This window comes from Setaria viridis, chromosome 3, assembly GCF_005286985.2.
Source record: "Setaria viridis chromosome 3, Setaria_viridis_v4.0, whole genome shotgun sequence".
Classification (NCBI taxonomy): domain Eukaryota; kingdom Viridiplantae; phylum Streptophyta; class Magnoliopsida; order Poales; family Poaceae; genus Setaria; species Setaria viridis.
Window position 1 is genome coordinate 49,282,853 of NC_048265.2, and position 21,053 is coordinate 49,303,905.

The 21,053-nt window shown below is 46.5% G+C and overlaps 3 protein-coding genes across 3 annotated transcripts; all 3 read right to left on the reverse strand.

The window, feature by feature from the left end:
- Positions 1-1,023: 1,023 nt before the first annotated feature.
- On the reverse strand, positions 1,024-2,633 carry LOC140222310 (uncharacterized). The gene is made up of 3 exons (XM_072292474.1): positions 1,835-2,633; positions 1,304-1,690; positions 1,024-1,061 (listed from the first exon to the last, which is right to left on the reverse strand). The coding sequence occupies exons 1-3, from the start codon at positions 2,631-2,633 to the stop codon at positions 1,024-1,026; spliced, it is 1,224 nt and encodes a 407-aa protein (XP_072148575.1).
- Positions 2,634-3,555: 922 nt separating this feature from the next.
- Positions 3,556-5,596, reverse strand: LOC117847474 (uncharacterized). The gene has a single exon (XM_034728690.2). It carries the CDS (start codon positions 5,403-5,405, stop codon positions 3,807-3,809), a length of 1,599 nt encoding a protein of 532 aa, XP_034584581.1. The 5' UTR covers positions 5,406-5,596; the 3' UTR covers positions 3,556-3,806.
- A 1,771-nt stretch (positions 5,597-7,367) lies between these two features.
- Positions 7,368-19,191, reverse strand: LOC117847727 (disease resistance protein Pik-2). The gene is made up of 4 exons (XM_034728999.2): positions 18,839-19,191; positions 13,497-14,306; positions 10,362-11,045; positions 7,368-9,700 (listed from the first exon to the last, which is right to left on the reverse strand). The coding sequence occupies exons 1-4, from the start codon at positions 19,088-19,090 to the stop codon at positions 7,616-7,618; spliced, it is 3,831 nt and encodes a 1,276-aa protein (XP_034584890.1). The 5' UTR covers positions 19,091-19,191; the 3' UTR covers positions 7,368-7,615.
- Positions 19,192-21,053: the final 1,862 nt, after the last annotated feature.

Genomic DNA, 21,053 nt, shown 5'->3' on the forward strand with positions numbered 1-21,053 from the left:
ACGCGAACTCCAGGAAGTGGAGCGGTGAGATCATGCTCATCAACGAGGAAGTCCAAGGCGGAGGAAGCCATGGGCGTGGTCGACATGTCGGCGAAAGGGAAAAAAGATTCATCAAAAACAACATGTCAAGAGAGAATAATACGATTCGACTGGAGCTCGAGACACCGATAGCCTTTGTGTTCCGAGGAGTAGCCAAGGAAGACGCATAGGGAAGAACGAGGTGCAAGTTTGTGGGGTGCTGTGGAGGACAAGTTGGGGTAACAAGCACACCCAAAAACTTTGAGATGGTCATAGGAGGGTTGGGTGGAATGAAGGTGGGTGTAAGGTGTCGAGGAGGCGAGGGTTTTGGTGGGGAGGCGGTTCACAAGATAGGTGGCAGTGTGGAGGGCCTCAACCCAGTAAACCGGAGGAAGACTCGCCTGAAATAGCAGAGAACGCATAATATTATTAATGGTGCGAAGGGAGCGCTCGGCTCTGCCATTTTGCTGAGAAGTGTATGGACACGACATGCGGAGTGCAACACCGTGGGAGAGAAAGAACGTGCGGGCGGTGGAATTATCAAATTCACGGCCATTGTCGCACTGAATGCTCTTGATGGTGGTGCCAAATTGCATGTGAATAAAGGCAAAAAAATTTGAGAGAGTGGAAAACGTCTCAGATTTTAGGCGAAGTGGAAACGTCCAAATGTAGTGTGAGCAATCATCAAGAATAACAAGATAATATTTGTACCCTGACACACTAACAATAGGAGATGTCCAAAGATCATAGTGTATCAAATCAAAATTATGACTAGCCCTAGAGCTGGATGATCCAAAAGGAAGCCGTGTGTGATGACCAAGTTGGCACGCATGGCATATATGGTGGAGATCATCTTTATTACATGAGATAACACTGGAACTAATAAGCTTGGACAGAGCTTCACGCCCAAGATGCCCGAGACGACGATGCCAAAGTGAGGTGGGTGCAGCGATAAGTGCGGAGGTGCTGGTGGCGGGTGGAAAGAACGGGTAGAGGTCGCCAGAGCTATTGCACCTGGCGATCACGTTCCTGGTTTGCAAATCCTTCACAGAAAGACCAAACGGATCAAATTCAATAGAACAATTATTATCGGTGGTAAAACGACGAATGGAAATCAAATTCTTAATAATGTTGGGGGACACCAGAACATTGTTAAGAACAAGATTACGATGTGGAGATGAAAAAATATGTGATCCGGTGGCAGTGACAGGAAGGAGTGCTCCATTGCCCACAATGATAGATGAAGGTGTAAAAGATGATGGTGGGGAAATGGTGGAGAGGTTACCAGCATCCGCGGTCATGTGAGAACCAGCACCGGAGTCGGCGTACCACTCGAACGGTGCCGGCGGAGTGAGCGTCATGGTGTTGAACGACTGCGCCAGGGAGTCTTGAGTCCAAGAGCCTCCATGGACGGGGTTCCAGGGTGCCGGCTGTGACACCTGGTAGGCCGGCGAGGGCCCCTGGAACGCTGGCGCTGCTCCCCCGTAGACGTACGGTGAAGGCGGAGCGGTGTAGCCGGAGCCATAGGCGCCACCGCTCGGGACGCCGCTGAAGGAGCTGCCGTAGCCGTACTGCGGGACGGCAGTGAACGCTGGTGGCGCCGGTGGAGGACGCCCATAGGGCCACATCTGGAGGGTGCCGGCCCAGGGGTGTGCAAATGACGGGTGCATACCTGGGGATGCATGGCTGAAACCGGGAGGGGCGCCAGCAGCAGGTTGCTGCTGCTGCTGCTGGCCGCCACGTCCACCGCGGCCGCGACGTCGGCCGGAACGCTGGCCACCAGTGGGTGCTCCCTGCTGTCCACCAGAGGGCGCACCATGGGGGCGCGTAGGAGGAGTGGGCGCCCCATAGCGCGGCGCGGCAGGGCCACCAGTGTTTGCCGCCGGGCGTGGCGCGGCGACGAGTGCGGCGGGAGGCGAGGGTGGCCTCGCGTCGATCTCCATCTCCTCCAGGAGGAGGTGCGTCCGAGCCTCCGCGAAGGTTGGGAACGGGCGATGCATCTTGAGAATGGACACCATGTGGCGGAACTTGCCGCTCAAGCCACGGAGGAGGGTGAGCACTAGTTGCCGATCACCAATGGGGTCGCCGAACTCGGCAAGTGACGAAGCCATGGACTCGAGACGACGGCAATAATCTGTGATTGTCAGGGAGTCTTGGCGGAAGTTGCGGAATTGCGTCTCGAGGAGGAGGGCGCGGGATTCCCGCTGACCGAGGAACTCATCCTCGAGGTAGCACCAAGCTTCGCGTGCAGGTCGCTGCCGCATCATGAGCGATTGCTGTAGATCGCCGGAGACCGTGCCGTGTATCCATGTCAACACGACACAGTCGGCCTGCACCCACGCCGGGCGCGTGGGGAACGCCTCATCCTCAAGGACGTGGCGAGTCAGCGCGTACTTGCCGAGGACGGTGAGGAACATGCCGCGCCACTTGGTGTAGGTGTTGGTGGCCTGGTCGAGAATGACGGGGATCAGGGCCTTGACGTTGACGACGGCGGTGGCTTGCGCCCAGATAGCTACGTGGGCGGCCTCGTACTCGTCCAGCGCGACGGAACGGAGGCGCTCTTCCTCGGCGCGGCGTGCTTTCTCAGCACGGGCAGCATCATCGTCGTCCGCCATGAGGGGCAGGACCGGCAGCCGCACCCGGTGGCGCGATCAACAGCACACCCGGCGATGTGGGCAGCAGGCAAGCGTACAGCACGTGCACAGCCCGTACAGCACGCAGCACACCCGGCGACGTGGGCAGCTCCAAGCACGTACAGGATGTACAGCCGCGTACAGCACGTACAGCACGTTGACGACGACGGCGGCGGGCAGGAGACGTACAGCACGTACAATAGAAGATCAGGAGCGGAGGCAGGATCGGATCGGCGGCCACACCCGGTGACGAGGGAAGCTACGGGGCGGGCGATGGGATCGGCAGCGCGGGCGATGAGACTGGCGACACACCCGGCGACATGTAGTCAGCGACGGGGGTGGCGATCGGATCGGCGGCGGCGCTGGTTAGGGTTGCGGAAGGGTAGCGGATCGGAACCGCGATTGATACCATGAAAGTGTAGGAATAGTTGGTTGTATTCCATACGTGTACAAGAGTACATATAGGGCAGCCGGGGTGGCATGCAAGCCTACCGCACAGGCGCGTGATTACATCCACAATTAAGGGACCTACTATATATACAATATGCTAACAGATCCCGTCCACCGAGCTGAGGAGATTGCCGACCGCATCAACAAGATGCTCGCGGTGCTCGACACCAACATCCTCTGTCTCAAGACCCGCAAGTACACCGAGGTCAAGCCCGCCCTAACCAACGTGGTTCATCCGCACCCAGCTCGCCAGCGCCCCTGCAGCGGCTTTTCCTTTAATTACAAGGAGGGTGCCATCAAAGAAGCCATTTGTCTTGAACAATATGGATCGTGTGCATCCGCTCCGTCTGTGGTTAGATTAGTATTTTTCTTGGCACGATGATCGCACCCTGCAGCTCATACCTGTGTCAGTCTTCGTGAATTTGGTGGTTTTCATGCAAGAGATTTTGCTTCGTGGCACAAAGGATTGGAACTTGATATTTCACGTGCCCACAAGTCACTCTGTTTTCGTTTTCATACAACATATTTTGCTTCAAGGCACTGTTCTTCGTTGGGAGCTGCATCTACATGTTTATACACTGATCCTCTGTTTTTCGTTGCGAGCTAGTACATGCACACTGATCCAGTGGTGCGCAATTGCAAGTTCAGAACAACACATAATAATTACAAGCAGCCCTTTGCAAGTTCCGATCCGTTACATGTAGCTTAACTGCTGAGGTTGCGCCACACCGACCAGACGATCCCGGCGAGCACGACCGCCGCCGCAACAGTGTTCACCAGCAGCTGCCTTGCAGGCTCCGGCGGCGGCACCGTCGTCGTCATCGCCGCCTGAGCTTGGTTCTTCCCCGGCGTCGTTCTGGCTTCCTCCACCTTACCTCTCACTTCTCCACCCGTCCTTTTCTTGCTCTTCTTCTTCGTCTCCGGTAGCGCCCTACTGACCCTGCCGTCTTCCTCTGGTACCTTGGCATCTTGCAGTGGCTTCCTCGGCGCTGCCTCTCCGTGACGAGGAGCCAGCGCCGCCGGAGAAGAGCCGCCTTGCAGTTGCTTCTCCGGCGCTTCCTCTGCGGGATGAGGAGGCAGAGGTGCCGGAGAAGGGGGTGACACGGAGATTGCCCTCCCTGGCATTATTGGCCCGGGAACGGCACCCGGCGTCCCATGTGGCGGCGGCGGCGGCGGCGGCGGCGACGGCTTCGGCTCTGCGGTGGTGGGTTTTGTCTGATCGTGAATGGTGGGCTTCGCCGGAGCTGATCGTGGAGGCGGTGGCGGCGGACGCGACGGCGGCGGTGGCAGGTCTGAATAAACAGGAGCGCGAGGGGGTTCGGGTGGCGGCGGTGGCGGTGGCGGTGGCGGTGGCGGGCGTCGCGGTGGCTCTGGATAAATAGGAGGGCGAGGTGGTGCCAGCGGTGGCGATGGACGTGGAGCCTGCGCCGCCGGCAGCTCAGTGCGAGCAGGAACACGAGGCGGCGGCGGCGGCGGGCGTGGGGGTGGAGGGTTGGGATAACTTGGACCAGGAGGCGGCCGAGGTGGTCTTGGACGGTCGTATTTTGTAGGAGGTGGCGATGGTGCTGGCGGCGGCGATGGAGGCCGACGCGGCGGCGGCAGCTCAGTTGGAGCACGAGGTGGCGATGGAGGACGACGTGGCGGCTCAAAATAAGTTCTAGGTGGTGGCGGCGGCGGCTCAGTTGGAGCACGAGGCGGCGATGGAGGCCGACGTGGTGGCTGAAAATAAGTTCTAGGTGGTGGCGGCGGCGGCGGTGGTGATGAAGGTTGTGGCGGCGGCCGTTCCGAAGAATAAGCAGGAGCACGAGGTGGTGCCAGCGGCTGCGTCGACTCGGAATAGCCTGGAGGACGACGAGGTGGCGGTGGGAGCGGCGGTGACGTACGCGGTTTCGGCGGCGGCGGCGGCCTAGAGTTGGATGAAGGAGGCCAGCGAGGCGGTCCCGGTGGCGGCGATGGGGTCGGCGACGGCGGCGTCCCGGGCGACGACGGCGTCCCGTCCGCCGGGACGGCGATGGGGAGCGTGATGATGAGCTTCTCGCCCTCGAACCTGGCGCGGACGGCGTCGGCGTCGCAGTTGTCGGGGAGGCGGAGGTCCTTCTTGAACCTTGCCCACCGACCCCCCCTCGCCGGCCGCTCGCCGGTGGCGCGGAGCACGCCGTGGTTGTCCACCTGCACCCTCACCTGGTCCTTGCGGAACCCCGGGAGCGAGATCTCCACCACGTCCACCTCGCCGGCCAGCTTCCACTCCACGACGGGATCGAAGTCCTCGAACTCCCGCGCGGCGGCGCCCCGCCGCCTGTCCATGGTCGGCGCCGGAGACGACGGCGTACGGCGCGGCGACCAAGCTGCTCGATCGCTTTCGCGGCGAGCGCGCGTGCACGGACAGCGACACCCGTCCTCTCGTCACTCTCTCGTGTTTATATATTCTCGGGGAGGAGGAAGGAATGCCATGGCGTGCCGTCGACCGGAACCGCGGCCTGTTTGAGAGGCATGGATGGATGGTGGAGCTGGGAGGGGGAAGAGTGAAGGAAGGGGATGCTCGGCGGCAGGAGCTGACATGGAGTGAGGTGAGTGTGTTGGGTCACCTCCTTGCTTGGGCAAGGACATGGTTCCTTTCTTTTTCTTGCCTCCATTGCTCTGCTCTGCTCTGCTGCTATGGTAGTAGCTGCCACTGTAGTGGAGTGCTAGCTGAAAATGGAGGCAAGATCAAAGCACGTGGCTTGCATTACCGGTCTTAAGTTAATGTCCTATCGCGGAATTAAATTTCTAATTTAAATAAATCATTGACGAAAGAAAAATGGAAATGACTGATTTGGTTTTGTAATTAACTTTTTTTGAAAAGAAATTATTAACCTATATTTAATACTCCTAATTAGTATCTAACATTCGATGTTTGGATCCTTGGCTTAAAGTTGAGATTTTCTCACGTTGAATGTTCGGATGCTAATTAGGACTAAACAAGAGGTAATTATAAAATTAATTGCAGAAGTCCTGAGCTAATTCGCGAGATGGACCTATTAAGCCTAATTAATCCATCATTAGCAAATGGTTAATGTAGCATCGTGTTGTCAAATCATGGACTAATTAGGTTTAATAGATTCATCTCACGAATTAGCCGCCATCTGTGTAATTAATCTTGTAATTAGCCTATGTTTAATACTCCTAATTAGTATTTAGTATTGAAAAATTCGATGTGACTGGATTAGGAATTAAATTTCTAATTTAAATAACTCATTAACAAAAGAAAATGGAAATGATTGGTTTGGTTTTCATTTTTCAGTTGCGATTACTCATTCGCGCATATGATGTTCTGCCGCCTATCCGAGTAATCTACGGACGTAAAATGCATTTGAAGACAATATATGGGCCTAGGCCCGTACAAGATTTACACCGACTAACGACGGGCCCCAGAAGAGGATTCGACGCTACAGATAGATATGTTGGGCCGTGTAGCCCACATTGTGTCGATTGATTGACAAGTACCGGCGGTGTTTGGTTCGGCTAAATGTAACGTAATCAAATTAACGCCGTTTGTTTTCACCCAATCCCTAGTTGGTTAACGCTGCAATATAATCCCACCTCTAATTATATAATTCCTCTTTACTCTTGTTTTCATCTACCTTGGTTGTCCTTGGATATATAGATATACACACACGGCCATGGATTTGATGCTTTTAGAATATTCTGAGATAAAAGCTACAATGGTATCCATGTGCTTGTGGATTTATTCACATCGTTAAAATACCAACAACCATCAAACTCTTAGCTCGACGAAGCTCTTTCCCGTCTTCCCCCGACCAATCTACCATCCCATGTACCCCTTGACGGATTGTTGTCCTTGAACAGCCGCGGGCTGATAATGTAGCCTGTTTGCTTCAGCTTATCAGCCAGCTTATCAACTACCGAACAGTATTTTTCTCTCACAACAAATCAGCCGTTTCAGCTTTTCAGCCGACTTATAAGTCCTGCCGAACAGGCCTGTAATCAGCACCGAAATTAATTATACGTGTGGCCACCTTAAGGCGCATTTGGTTGCTTGTATGCGGCCTGACCAGGCTCGGCGCATGCATCCGACGAGTGATTGGTTGACTGCAGCACCGCTAGTCAAGCTCCGTACGTGCAACTGAAGGGCGATTGGTTGCTTGCATCTCCGCCTGGCTCGTGCCTTCGCGTGCAGAAATCACCACTCAACCTGGCTCCCGAGAAACGAAACTGGATCTCGTTTCTCCGGAGCCTAGCTCGCTGGCTGCTGGTCCGTGAGAGCCATTAAGACAAAAGAGTGCTAAACTCTCTGCATGAAAGTCCCAAAACATGCGCATCAATCATCTTAATTATCTTTCATACAGATTAAGAAGAACACACAGGCAGCAGGAATGGAAATACATGATGGAAGAGTGAAAAAAAGGATCTCCAAAATAGAATGGCAGTCACTTGGGCAGGGCCACAATGTGCCCTTTCCAATTCATAACATTACAGTAGTACAGGTTATACAAAATATGTCCTGTCTTTCGAATTCACTGGACCTTCAGAATCGGGTTATTGTTGTTTCGATTTTCAGCAAGCTGGGCCAGTAATTCCTCCTTCAGTTTGTCTTCCAGCTTCGCCTTATCCCAACTAAAGCTAACATCGAGCAAGACTTCCTTGATGCTTTGGAGAATGTCTAGCCCAGCAAAGCCACGTTCTTCAGATATCAACTCACCCGTGACCTGCAGCTGCTCAAGTTTGGGGGCTGCTCCTCGGTCAAACGTTACAGACTTGATACCCCTCAAATCAAGCCTGAGCACCACGAGTTGTTCAAAAGCTGGGCTTTTGAAATGTACGCCTTTATCGTTGAACGACCACTGCTGTAGACGTAGGATGGCAAGGTTTGGTAGCTCACCTAGGATATCCATAGCTGCACTGTCCTCCGATATCCTAGAGCTCCGTAGCTCCAGCTTCACGAGATTCCTAAGCTTCTTGATCCATTTCGGGATTCGGACTAGGTTGCCATACAGCTTGAGAGACTGCATGTTTTCTGGAGGAGGGCACTGTTCATCCAATTCCAAGCAGCCAGATAGACCAGGGTATCCCTCTGACCGCACTAACAAGGACTCCAGGCACTTGAGTTTCGTGATGGTCAATAAGAACTTCCTGTAGTTTTTCTTGTTGAGACCCGTCACTCTTAGCTTGCGCAACTGAGTAAGAAATTGGAGATCTTCGAGAATATCATTTCCGCCATTGATATTGATAACACCCATTGTGTGCAGGGCCCTCAGCTTCCGGATTCCACTAGGAAATTTGACACCATGTGGATCCACTTCCCGCATGAATGAGAAAGCCAACCCGTTGAAACCATCTCTCCAAACTACCCATGGGATGCGCACTATTAGAGACAACAAGTAGACGGGGCCAAACACTATGAGAAAGAACATACAGCCAAAGCCTGCTAGCAAAGTCCTCAGCCATCCGAATAAGGGGCACACGAAGACGTCGAGTAGGTCACAGCATAGTTCGAGCAGGCACCGGGCGCTGACACAGTCATCGTCCTGATCTTGGACGACACAGCATGTGCAGCACCTCCAATAGTAGAAGAACTTGAAACAATAGCGGATCAAGCTAACGGCTTCACAAAATCTTCTCTGCTCCTTATCATTGCTTGGTAAGAAGCCTACACGAAGATATTGTAACATCTTTAGCTTGATAATTGCTGTTGGTATCTTGATTATGCGCGTGTCTCTGACATCCAGTGTTTGCAGATGCCTCAGATTACCCAATGAGTTTGGCAGCCGACAAATTCCATCACATCTTCGTAGGGAAAGGTAGTTAAGGTGAAAGAGCAGCCCAATTTGATGGAGGTGATGATTTCTTAAACCCTTTGTGTCTTCCAAATCTAGCACCCGAAGGAATCTCATCTTATCAGAAATGAAAAAGGCTGTCCAGTCACCAAATACTGTTAGCGAACGTATATGAGACAAGTCCAATGCACTCTCAAATGCCGTCTTGTCTCTTGTCCAGCTACTGCTTACAGCAAGGTGACGGATTTTGCCTTGGTTGTTGAGGTTGCAACCTTCCTCTAGTGTAAAAACAAGATTTTGCTCTACCGACTTTGAGATTGCAATTTCACGAATGAGATCATGGACATGCAAAAAGCCAACCCTCCGAGTGTTATGCGTTGCACCTTTTGATGGCCGAACCATGCTCCGGTTTATAAGGTCTGTGATGTAGCTGTTCCCAATTTCCTCTGCACTTGTGTTCCGTGTTCTCCTCAAGTAACCCTCTGCAATCCACCTTCTGATTAGACGTGTCCATCTGATGTCTTGATCTTCAGGAAAAACCGATAAATACAAGAAGGGGAGCTTCAGATAATATGGTAAGCCATCATAGCTCGAGGTGAGCACTGTCTTTATCATCCCAAGCTCTGAATTGCTCTCCAGCTCATCACTAATATGTTTGTTCAGATTTCTCCACTCAATGGCGGTTTTAGGTTTGGTTGCAAGGAAACTGCCTACAGTGGATATAGCAAGAGGGAGGCCACCACACTTCTTTAGGATAAGGTTTCGTTGCTCAATCATGTCTGGATACTTGTCAATGTTTTGTTTCTCCTCAACATTCTTGAATACCTGCAATTCCAAAACTTAGAATCTCAGATCAGGTAAACAACCTTTTTATTTTATTACTTTTACACCACAAAAGAGCTATAAAAATGTACTAACCATATATCAATTACCACATTAGCTGACAAACGAGAACAGAACAGTTGGCCCAATACAGACAATTCCTTTTTTTTATAAGAGCAAATGATTTTTTCATTGTTACTTTCTAAAGTGAAATTAAAACCCGAGAAAATTTTCTCGTCCATTATTCTACTATTGGTAGATGTAAGTGGGTTCTGATCCAATGGTAATGACCCGTCCTACTAGGCTCATAGCCTAGTGCCTAGGAGGACATAGGGAACGAAAGAAACATGACGGAGAGAAAGGCATGATGGTGGTAGGAAACAGGGAGGAGCTTGGAGTGAAGAATCACGAGACTAGTTGCCATGTTGAACACCAATTAATTTGTTATTGGACTAGCTGTGATTAATTTGTGGCACTAGCATGATTTCAGCCCTCTATATATATATTCTATGCAAAATATAATGAGGGCTTGATGAAAGTGATCAGGAAATTAAAGATGCAAAGATCGTAAGTGTTATAATGTTGGCACCCAACAAGAATAACAAGTATAAAGAAAACTATTTAGAAATAATATAAGTATCCCAGATGTCTATAGTCGTCGTACCTTCTTTTCAAATAGGCCAATAGCTTCCTTCCGATCTAGCATTTCGAGATTGTATACACGTCTAGTTTCTTCCGGAAGAGTTTGTAGCAACTCGCCGTTCCGGGTAGTGACAATAATCCGGTTTGAACTATTTTCTGGTAGGAGGACAAGTATCCACTGGACTGCCACAGTGGATGATAGATCGTCCAAAACAATGAGACATTTCTTATCCCGGAAAAGCTCTGCCAAATTTTCAGCCAGTTCTTTCTTGTTCTCTCGTTTATTATGGTCTGTGTGGCTGGGCTCATCATTTTGCGGCGTATCAGTCTTTTGTTTGTCATCGCGGCGTAATTGCCGGAACAATTCTTCAAGAAATTCTTCATGTTTGAAAGAGCGCGACACGGTTAACCAAGCGCGCCTGTTAAACGTGTCATCAAGTTCTTGTTGGTAGACACTCCTCACAAGAGTAGTTTTCCCAAGGCCACCTATACCACAAATGGCGATCACATAGCAACCTGCTTGACCAATTAATCCCTTAATCTTTTCTCTTGCTTCCTTCCGGTCGATAAGCTGATCATCCTCCAGGGCAGCTGCCACCGTACGGGCGCGAGTAGTAGGCTTCTTTACATGTGTCTCCTCGCCAGGATTCATTGAGCTACTAGCATCACTGATCTCATCTTTTGAACTGGACGCAGGAGGATTCGCCTGAACACAAACAAAAGTTGGTACTTTATACTGATTCAAACTTTGTGCTGCTACTAACAAGGTATATACGTGTGCATCATATGATTAATATAATATCCATTGAAAAAGAGGGAAACATCCATTAACTTATTATCCCTTCCATGAGTACATGGATGTTAACAACCATCTTACTATTACTAATTGGAGGCTCCTTTTGAAGCCTCGTGAAGCCACCTAGGATTCCTAGGTGGACACTCTAGAAAAAGAGAGAAATCCTAGAAATTCTCACAAAAAAAGCAAAACATCCTACCATCAATCGATAGATTCAAATCATCATAGCCATTAGATCTATTATGTTTTCTAAAAACTTACCCACCTATGCCATTGTGAAAATAGTCTAAAGTAACCCCCTAAATCTATATATAAATTACCCACCTCTGCCATTTTATAAAATAAACTAAAGTAACCCCCTAATCTTCATCAAAATTACCCACTTACGCCATTATAAATAATATTTAAAATAACCCCCTAATTTGCAACTGAATTTCCTACCACTATTACTTAAACTTAAACTAACCCTTTAAATTTGCATCTATATTACCCACACATGTTATTATTAAAAATAATATGAGGTAACCCATGTTTGAATCAAATAATCTTAATTAAAAATATACATCAATATATAATTTTAAATCGTCTATATCTTGCACTATTGGTATACGATAAAATAATTAAGGTCTATGTGCATGATGTGTGTCACCATTTATACTATGTGCATGATGTGTGTCACCATTTATAAGGATATAAAGTGATGGGAATATAGATTTCTATACTAAAATTGTATCTCAAACTTAGGGTTCATTAAACAAATTCAAGCGCATACCTGCGATCCAAAGTGAAAAGTTAAAGATTATAAATATGGATGAAATATTATAGAGTAATTACTAACTCAAATCTATCACAATTGGATGAAGATATTAAGTATATATCTACATAAGTATTGTGTTCGAATATTTAACAAACGAGAGGTAGCTTATGGTAATAGTTTTGTAGCAATGTAGTCTCATGTTTTTTTCCACTGGAGACTCCGCATTGCCACGAGACAAACTAGGAAAACGAGAGAAATTCTCATAAAAATTAAAAAACATCAAACACCAATCCTGTAGACTCTAATAATCATAGCCATTGATCTATTATATTTTCTAAAAAGTTACCCACCACTGTCATTGTGAAAATATTCAAAAATGAGTTCTAAACCTATATCTAAATTACTGAGCTCAGCTATAATAAAAAATAATCTAAAGTAACCCCATAATCTTCATGCAATTTACTAATACACATCATGATAAAGCATAACTTTAAATGCTATTCTAAAATTTTATCTATGTTACCCACGTATGTCGATATTAAAAATAACCTAAAGTAAACACCTAAATCTTAATCTAATTATCTTCATGTGCATCATACACAAATATCAAAAAGTAAACTAATATATGATTCTAAATTACCTATTTATATCATTGCTAATATAAAAATACTAAGTTAAAGTATATACACATGATGAGTGCCATCATTTAGACCATTTATACATGTATGTGAGGAATCGATTGAAAATATTGATTTGTATGCTAAACATAATGTATGGAGGATTGGAGGTGTGATACAAAATGGAAAAAATATGAATATGGATGAAAAAGTGCATAGAGTAATTATTAATTAAAAATCAATCACAATTGGATAAAGATAGGTACATATCTATATAATTATTATGTTCAAGTATTGGAAAAATAAGAGAACAGTAGGTAAACAATTTTGATTATTAGCTAAGAGTTTAATTTCTAAATAATTTTTATATACAATAGCTTCTAAAAACATTAGCCCGTGCGGGAGCACGGGTTGATGGACTACTAGAAATATAAGCCAAGCGTCAGCCGGTCTATATCGAAGGTCTTTTTCTTGCGTCTTGTAATAAAGTATGCCTATACATGCGTATCTACGGATGTGGGAGGCCAAATGCAATCTTGTTGGGGGTGTGTCAGCTTAATGCCGTGAGAAGACTAATATAACTTTATCTTTGCTTACAAAGTATAAATTTTGAGACACCTTCGCTTTCAGGACTGTAAATTCCTAATAAGAATAAAGGCTGCAATTTCTCACGAAATAAACATCATAGAAGGCTACACTTCTATTTCATATAGTAGTTTGTTATAATAATTATAAATTTAGTACCTTCAGGAGAATCGCAGGTTGGATTAAATTTAGTAGTTTGTTATAATAAACATCATAGAAGGCTACACTTCTATTTCGCTCGAATTGCGTGTAGACAGTCCCTTTTCTTCATTGTGCAGATAATTTAACTTTCGTTGAATCAGTTTTTGAAAGTCGAATTAGTTTTCCTATGTTCTAGCATCGGTTCATCCGTATAATTGTTGAAAACTTACAACAACTACATCGAAAAGTGAGGACCATTACCTTCTTGTAGAAGACATAAAATTCCTTCTCGAATGACCATTTCTGGTCTATCTCTGATACCATGTAAGGCTGCTCAGTGCACAAGCTCGCAACTTCAAACTGCTGCGTGGACACGATAATCCGGCTTCCGTTCTTCCTTGGGAAATATGTTGCTATCCAGTCCCACTCTTCTATGGTAGATACACCATTAATAACAACCAAGTAGCTCTTCCCGGTAACATACTTATTAAAAGCATCAACCAAATTTTCATCTTCTTTCAGTTTTTTCATAGCACCCATCCCTGCAGTCATCACTTCTGTTGTTTTCCCAGTTTCTATTTCACATGAATGCACGTAAAACTGCCTCACCAAACTGCCAAAGAATTCATCTGGATTGAAGGGATGCACCAGCCTTACCCAGGCCCGGCATTCAAACTTGCCTTTCACATTCTGATCCTCATAGGCAGCTCTAATGACGGATGTCACCCCAACATCGCTGCTTGCCCCCCACACTGCCATCACCCTGAGGCTATTTTCATCCTCCCCCTTGGTGATTAGTTCGACAAGGTCCACTTTCTTCTTCTCCTGCAGTGCAGCGCGTGTAGCTTCAGCCATCTCGAGTTGTACTTCAGTACTGATCACGAACTGCTCAGAGGTGGTGCTAGCTGGCTTGGAGACAGAGCTTTTTATAAGGCGGTACCGCAGGTTCCTCTTGCTAATATCCTCCACCTTTTCCCTAAGTTCCTTCATCTCCTTGGCCACACGGCGCCGGTCTAGAAATTTGCCAACGAAGCAGAACCATGATCGATTCTCTAGACGGACAGCGAAATCCTAGAAGTATGTATGTCAACCGATCATCAATATGAATGCTGATAAATTACGAATACAGATGCAAATATATATATAATTTGATAGCTGATCATTAATCATATCGAACTTAACTAATCAATCTACCCATTTATTTTTTACTTCAATGAAAAAAAATGTGAATTCAATGAACTAGTATCTTTCAACTAATTAGGCATGTGTATATCAAAAATCCTATCAATCTTCCACAAGATTTTTCCTTACATTTCTTCCGGTGTTTGAGATTCGTGTGGCCGCTGTCAGCTGCTCGATCTCCTTATTCTCTCTAGGATCGCTTGCTTGCTTGGCATGCGCTCCTGCTCACTCGTGCGTGCGCCGGCGAGGAGCCGGGTCCGGAGGGATGGGTGATAGGTGGGACCATCTTACTATTACTAATTGGAGGCTCCTTTTGAAGCTTCCAGGTGAAGCCATCTAGGATTCCTAGGTGGACACTCTAGAAAAAGAAAGAAATCCTAGAAATTCTCACAAAAAAGCAAAACATCCAACCATCAATCGATAGATTGAAACCATCATAGCCATTGGATCTATTATGTTTTCTAAAAAATTACCCATCTATGCCATTATGAAAATAGCCTAAAGTAACCCCCTAAATCTATATATAAATTACCAACCTCTCCCATTATATAAAATAAACTAAAGTAGCCCCCTAATCTTTATCCAAATTACCTACTTATGCCATTATAAACAATATTTAAAATAACCCCCTAATTTGCAATTGAATTGCCTACCACTATTACTTAAGTTTAAACTTAAAGTAACCCCTTAAATTTGCATCTATATTACCCACATATGCCATTATTAAAAATAACATGAGGTAACCCTACATTTGAATCAAATAACCTTAATTAAAAATATAAAGCAATGATTCTAAATCGTCTATATCTTTCACTATTGGTATATGATATAACAATTAAGATATATACGCATGATGTGTGTCACCGTTTATAGGGATATAAAATGATGATAATATAGATTTCTATGCTAAAATTGTATCTCAAACTTAGGGTTCATTAAATAAATTCAAGCGCATACTTGCGATGCAAAGTGAAAAGTTAAAGATTATAAATAAGGTTGAAAATATTATAGAGTAATTACTAACTAAAATCGATCACAATTGGATGAAGATATTAAGTATATATGTACATAAATATTGTGTTCGAAGATTTAACAAACGAGAGGTAGCTTATGGTAATAGTTTTGTAGCAGTGTAGTCTTATTTTTTTCCATTGGAGACTCCACAATAGTTCCCACGAGACAAGATAGAAAAAAGAGACAAATTCTCATAAAAATTAAAAACATCAAACGCCAATCCTGTAAACTCTAATAATCATAGCTATTGATCTATTATATTTTCTAAAAAGTTACCCACCACTGTCATTATGAAAATATTCAAAAATGAGCTCTAAACCTATATCTAAATTACCGAGCTCAGCTATTATAAAAAATAATCTAAAGTAACCCCATAATCTTCATCCAATTCACTAATACACATAATTATAAAGCATAACTTAAAATGTCATTCTAAAATTTTATCTATGTTACCCATATGTGCCATTATTAAAAATAACCTAAAGTAAACACCTAAATATTAATCTAATTATCTTCATGTGCATCATACAGAAATATCAAAAAGTAAACTAATATATGATTCTAAATTACCTATTTATGTCATTATTAATATAAAAATACTAAGTTAAAGTATATACACATGATGAGTGCCACCATTTAGACTATTTATACATGTATGTGAGGAATCCATGAAAAATATTGGTTTGTATACTAAACATAATGTATGGAGGATTGGAGGTGTGATACAAAATGGAAAAAGTACGAATATGGATGAAAACGTGCATAGAGTAATTATTAATTAAAAATCAATCACAACTAAACAAAGATAGATACATATATCTATATAAGTATTATGTTGAAGTATTGAAAAATTAGAGAGTGGTAGGTAAACAATTTTGATTATTAGCTAGGAGTTTAATTTCTAAATAATTTTGAAATACAATAGCTTCTAAAAACATTAGCCCGTGCGGGAGCACGGGTTGATGGACTAGTATGTACAAGTTAGGATTGGGTTTGGTGGTTTTCGGGTTAGATGGAGAAGGTTGGGGCGGCGGTAGGTTCGGCGGTGGCGGTGGTTCGGCCGACAATGAAGGTGGTGGCCGATGGCTCGTGGGTGTGTGTGTTGGGGGGAGGAGGTTGTTGTAGGAGGGCCATGAGAATGGGGGTGGCAGATGGTGGGTGTGTGGGCTGCGAGGCAGCTGCCGCCACATTGGATGGTGGTGGACGAGGAGGCGAGACGTTGAGGCTGGAAGGCATTGAGGAGAAGAAGAAGCCGTCTGCCTTGATGGGCCTCGCGGAAGCCGCACAGGAGTCTTGTGCATATACACACAAAGACCCTGTTTATCCCCTAGCGCGCCGCGGAGTGCCACCCCTTCTCGGAACTGGTAAATTTCAAGCCAAACAATGCAGGCCCTGTCTATTTCAACTCTAAATTTTAGCGACTAAAGTTTATTCACTTTTATAGCAACTTCAGAAGATTGCTAATCTTACCCTAATATCTTCTTTAGGGGAGAAATAAAAAAAAAAGAACTCCAACAGTTCTTCAAAACCTCCCCCAATCTTTTCACGACGCCAAAAAACAGCCACCCACCGCGTATATTTTAGCGTTCACGTTCCTTCCCCAATCCGCAGAAAAAACAGAAGTGCTCACGCTCATTCTATATTTTGCCATGCGCGCCGGCTGCTGCCTACTCGGCCCGCACCACTCGCCCCACACCAAGCCGTGGGGGTTCGGTGAGGATACCGTGGCGCCGCCAACATTTCGCAAGGGCAAGGCCTCCTCCGCCTCTGTCGCGCCCGCGCTCCTCCTCCACCACCACCACGTGGACGTGCCGATGGACGCTGGCATCTGGGCTCCCCGACAACCTGCTCCTCGAGGTGCTCGCCCATGTGCCGCCCTTCCTCCTCTTCCACCTCCGCCCCGTCTCCCGCCGCTAGGAGGCCATCCTCTGCAACCTGGCCTTCCTTGCCACGCACGCCGCAATGCCCTCCCACGGGCCCTGCCTCCTCACCTTCTCCAGGGGCGGTGGCGGCGGCACCCACTCCCCGCCGTACTGCAGCGTGCTCAGCATCCCCTGCACGTCCGCTACAAAGCTTCCCTTCGGCTTCCTCCCGCCCTGGGACCTCTTCCTCGTCGAATCATCGGGAGGGCTTGTCTGCTTCTCCAGTTGTGATGCGGAACTCGTGTGCGCAGTGGAACTGCTGTGATGCAGAGCCGGTGATGGGTGAAATAGATACAGGACGGTGAGGGGAAGCTGGTAGTGTGAGGAATCGAATGGAGGCGGCCGAGATACGGCGGATTTGACCGGCAGCGAGCTCTGCTCAAAGGAGCGATGGAGCTCTATTCTGGAGGTAGAGGGGCCTTTTTGTTCTGGAGGTAGGTCCAATTATGATGATGTAGCAAATATTGGGGGTAGTTATTGGTGTTCTGCTATGAGGTGACATGTTTTTGGGGAAAGAAAATTTTAGCATAGCCCCCAATACATCATTTTGGGGAAGAATTTTTTGGGGAACTCTTGGAGTTGCTCTGTCCCTAACTAAAGTGCCAAACAAACTTGCTTATGGGGACTAAACTTTAGTCCATAAGTCCCCAAGGGGTTGCTTATGGGGACTAAAGTGTACCGTGGATACCCCCTGCCCTCATTTATGACATGTCCGTGACCCCTCCCCCGCACCCCTCCACACCCACCCGTCCCGATCTGTTTCTGCCTCCCGTTCCATTCCCCGCTGCCGGCACACCCGCTGCTCCCGCTAGCGTCCCCACTCCTGCCAACGCCTCCACCGCCACACCCCCGTTCCGCCCCCCAGATTCGTCTCGCGGTTGTCGGTGTCGTCGTCTGCGACAGCATCTCCGGTTCGTGGCGTGGTGGTGCGGCAGTAGAGCGCGTGGCCGAGCGACGAGCGGCGAGGCAGGGCGCGGTGGCGATGGGGCCAGGCAACATGGTGGGCTGGGGTGTGGGGCGCAGGAGGCAGGCCACGGCGGGCGAACGGGCTAGGGACGAGCGGCATAGGTAGGAGGCAGGGTGCAGCGCAAGAGGGGCCAAGCGACGGGCAGACAGGCGTGCGGCGGTGCAGAGACTCGCGCAGTGCAGAACAAGAAAGGAACAGGGAGAAGGATGCGGCAGCACTCGGGATGAAGGAGCAGCAGCTGGATGAGGGAAAAGGGCAGGAGCAACATTGATTAGGGGTACTAAGGTCATTGTTCAAGTCATTTAATGCTCCTTAGTCCCTACAACTTGACTAAAGGGGAGTTTAGTCTATAAAAATAAGCAAGTAGAAACCAAACGCCAGCCAAAATAAGATATCAATTTGCACATAGGCAGCGGAATAAGAGTATTTGCCTAAGAAATCCCCCCTCCCCCCCCTATTTTTTTGTTACACTGAAAGAAAAACAAAAAACCAAAAAAGGTAATTGTTTGCACCCCTACCTGGAGACAATCTTCGACGTCGTAGGCGACGTCGCGGACTTGCTTCACCCAGATCTTGACCACCTTGTTGTCGTCTCGCTCGTCATGGGCAACCATCAGGAAGCCCTGCATCATCTCGAGCTCGTCGGTGATGAAGGCTTGGTCACGCTGGACTCCAAGCTGCAGCGCCACCTCCTCAGCTATGGTGGATTTGGCGTAGCTAAGCGCGCCATTAAGCACGGACTTCCCAACGCTCAGCACCGTGGCCTCCATTAGCAACCCTAAGTTGCTTTGTGTGCAGTGGATCGAGCTAGTCTGGGATATGATGGTAGAGGCTATGAATACTGATGCTGTGGGTACGTAGATCCAGAAGCCAAAATGTCAAATGAGGTAGTAATATTAAACAGAACTGGGCCAGGAGGCAGCTCTTTAGCCTTGTTTAGTTCCCAATTTGGGAGTAGCAAAATTGGCATTTTGCCATAAATGCGCAACTGTAGCGTTTCGTTTGTATTTGTGAATTATTATCCAAATATTGACTAATTAGGCTCAAAAGATTTGTCTCGTAAAGTACAACAAAACTGTGCAATTAGTTTTTGATTTCGTCTATATTTAGTACTCCATGCATGTACCGCAAGTTTGATGTGACGGGGAATCTTCTTTTTGCATAGTGTCAAAGTTGGGAGTTTGGAGGTAACTAAACATGGCCATTCATTTCACCTGGCCGGCAACTCTCTTGCTACATGTGGATGCGCGGCATATACAGCTGTACATGCATTCAAAATTACTGGGTACTCCCTCGGGTTCCTCCGTTACAAATCGCAAGTCCAACTTTTTGGAAAATCAAAACATCTTAAGTTTGATCAAATTTATACAATAAAATATTAACATTTATTGTATCAAATAAGTACTATTAGATTCTTCATTAAATATATTTTCATAATATATCTATTCGGTGATATAAATCTTTGCAATTCTCTCTATAATTTTGATTAAACATAAAATGATTTGATTTTCTAAGAAAGTTGGAATGACCTATATTTTGGAACGGAGGAGGAAGTAGCATCTAGCACATGGGTTCATCAGCAGAATAATCCGCCTCACGTCTCATATCACTAAATAACTTTTTTCGATGACTAGTTGATCCAACGTCCTGATCTAGATCAGGGTCAACTCTTTGCTCGAGATCTAGAAACTGTTGCAGCAGTATAATATTTTGTGGACTTTACGAGTCAACTCCAGCTTTATTTCATTTCTGTTTCCTAGGCCATTTGATAAACTAGTCAGGTTGGCGGACAAAGCCATAGGAATTTGCAGCTATTTATAACTATTATGCCTTAGTATTTGGCCAACAAATGCATAAGTTTGTTGTGCATTGCGTGCATAATATAGAACAAAATTGCATCTCAGATGTTGCGAGGATATACTTCTATGGTGTTACATAAGAATTGTGCTAATTGCATCTCAAGACAAAGACCTACGGTTAGGAATTCTAACATTGAAACGAAAAGAAGATCAAATCACACGGCTGTTCTAGGAGAACATAAAAGGGGAGAAAGATCATGGCAGACGGGGCTATAGACTTGAGCTAGCTTGTTAAACTTCCTCTCCTTAAGCATGGCATGGGTTCATTTCTTTGCAGGGCTCAGGCACACACTTTGTATTAGGGTTTAAAAAAAATATTTGAACTCTTATAAAGCTTCATTCCAAAATCACACTATGCAGAGGGGGCCTTAAAAACATAATCAATACCGCATTAAAGATATGTGAATTACGAATGCAGAGGTATAATGATAGCAAGGTGCTAATTCTTATTGCTATCAGACAGGCAGCAGACATCGAGTTCTGACGTGAAATGGTGAGCTGAAGATTGACCAGGCCATATCGTGATCCAGTTATTCCCTTTCTTCATTGCGTTGCTCAAGAGGCGATTGACTCAAGAACAAACATAACTCTAGTTTTTTTTTTCCTCCGCAACAACATGCATTGCCAAAAAAGACAGGGAGAGAACAAAGTGCTTCTGTATGCCTGCAGGAGCTAGCAGCTGTGACTGCCGGCAGGGCCTCAGCTAGGGGCAATCTTCTCGATCTCTTTGCCTTGTTCTATTGCTACACACTCAAACATTTGGAGCTAGAGCTACCTTTTAGAATTCTGCAAAGATTTTCCTTTTGGCTCAAGAGATCTGGATTATAGGGCAGTCAGTGCTGCTCCTCAGATTCTTCTTCTTCTGAACTTGTGA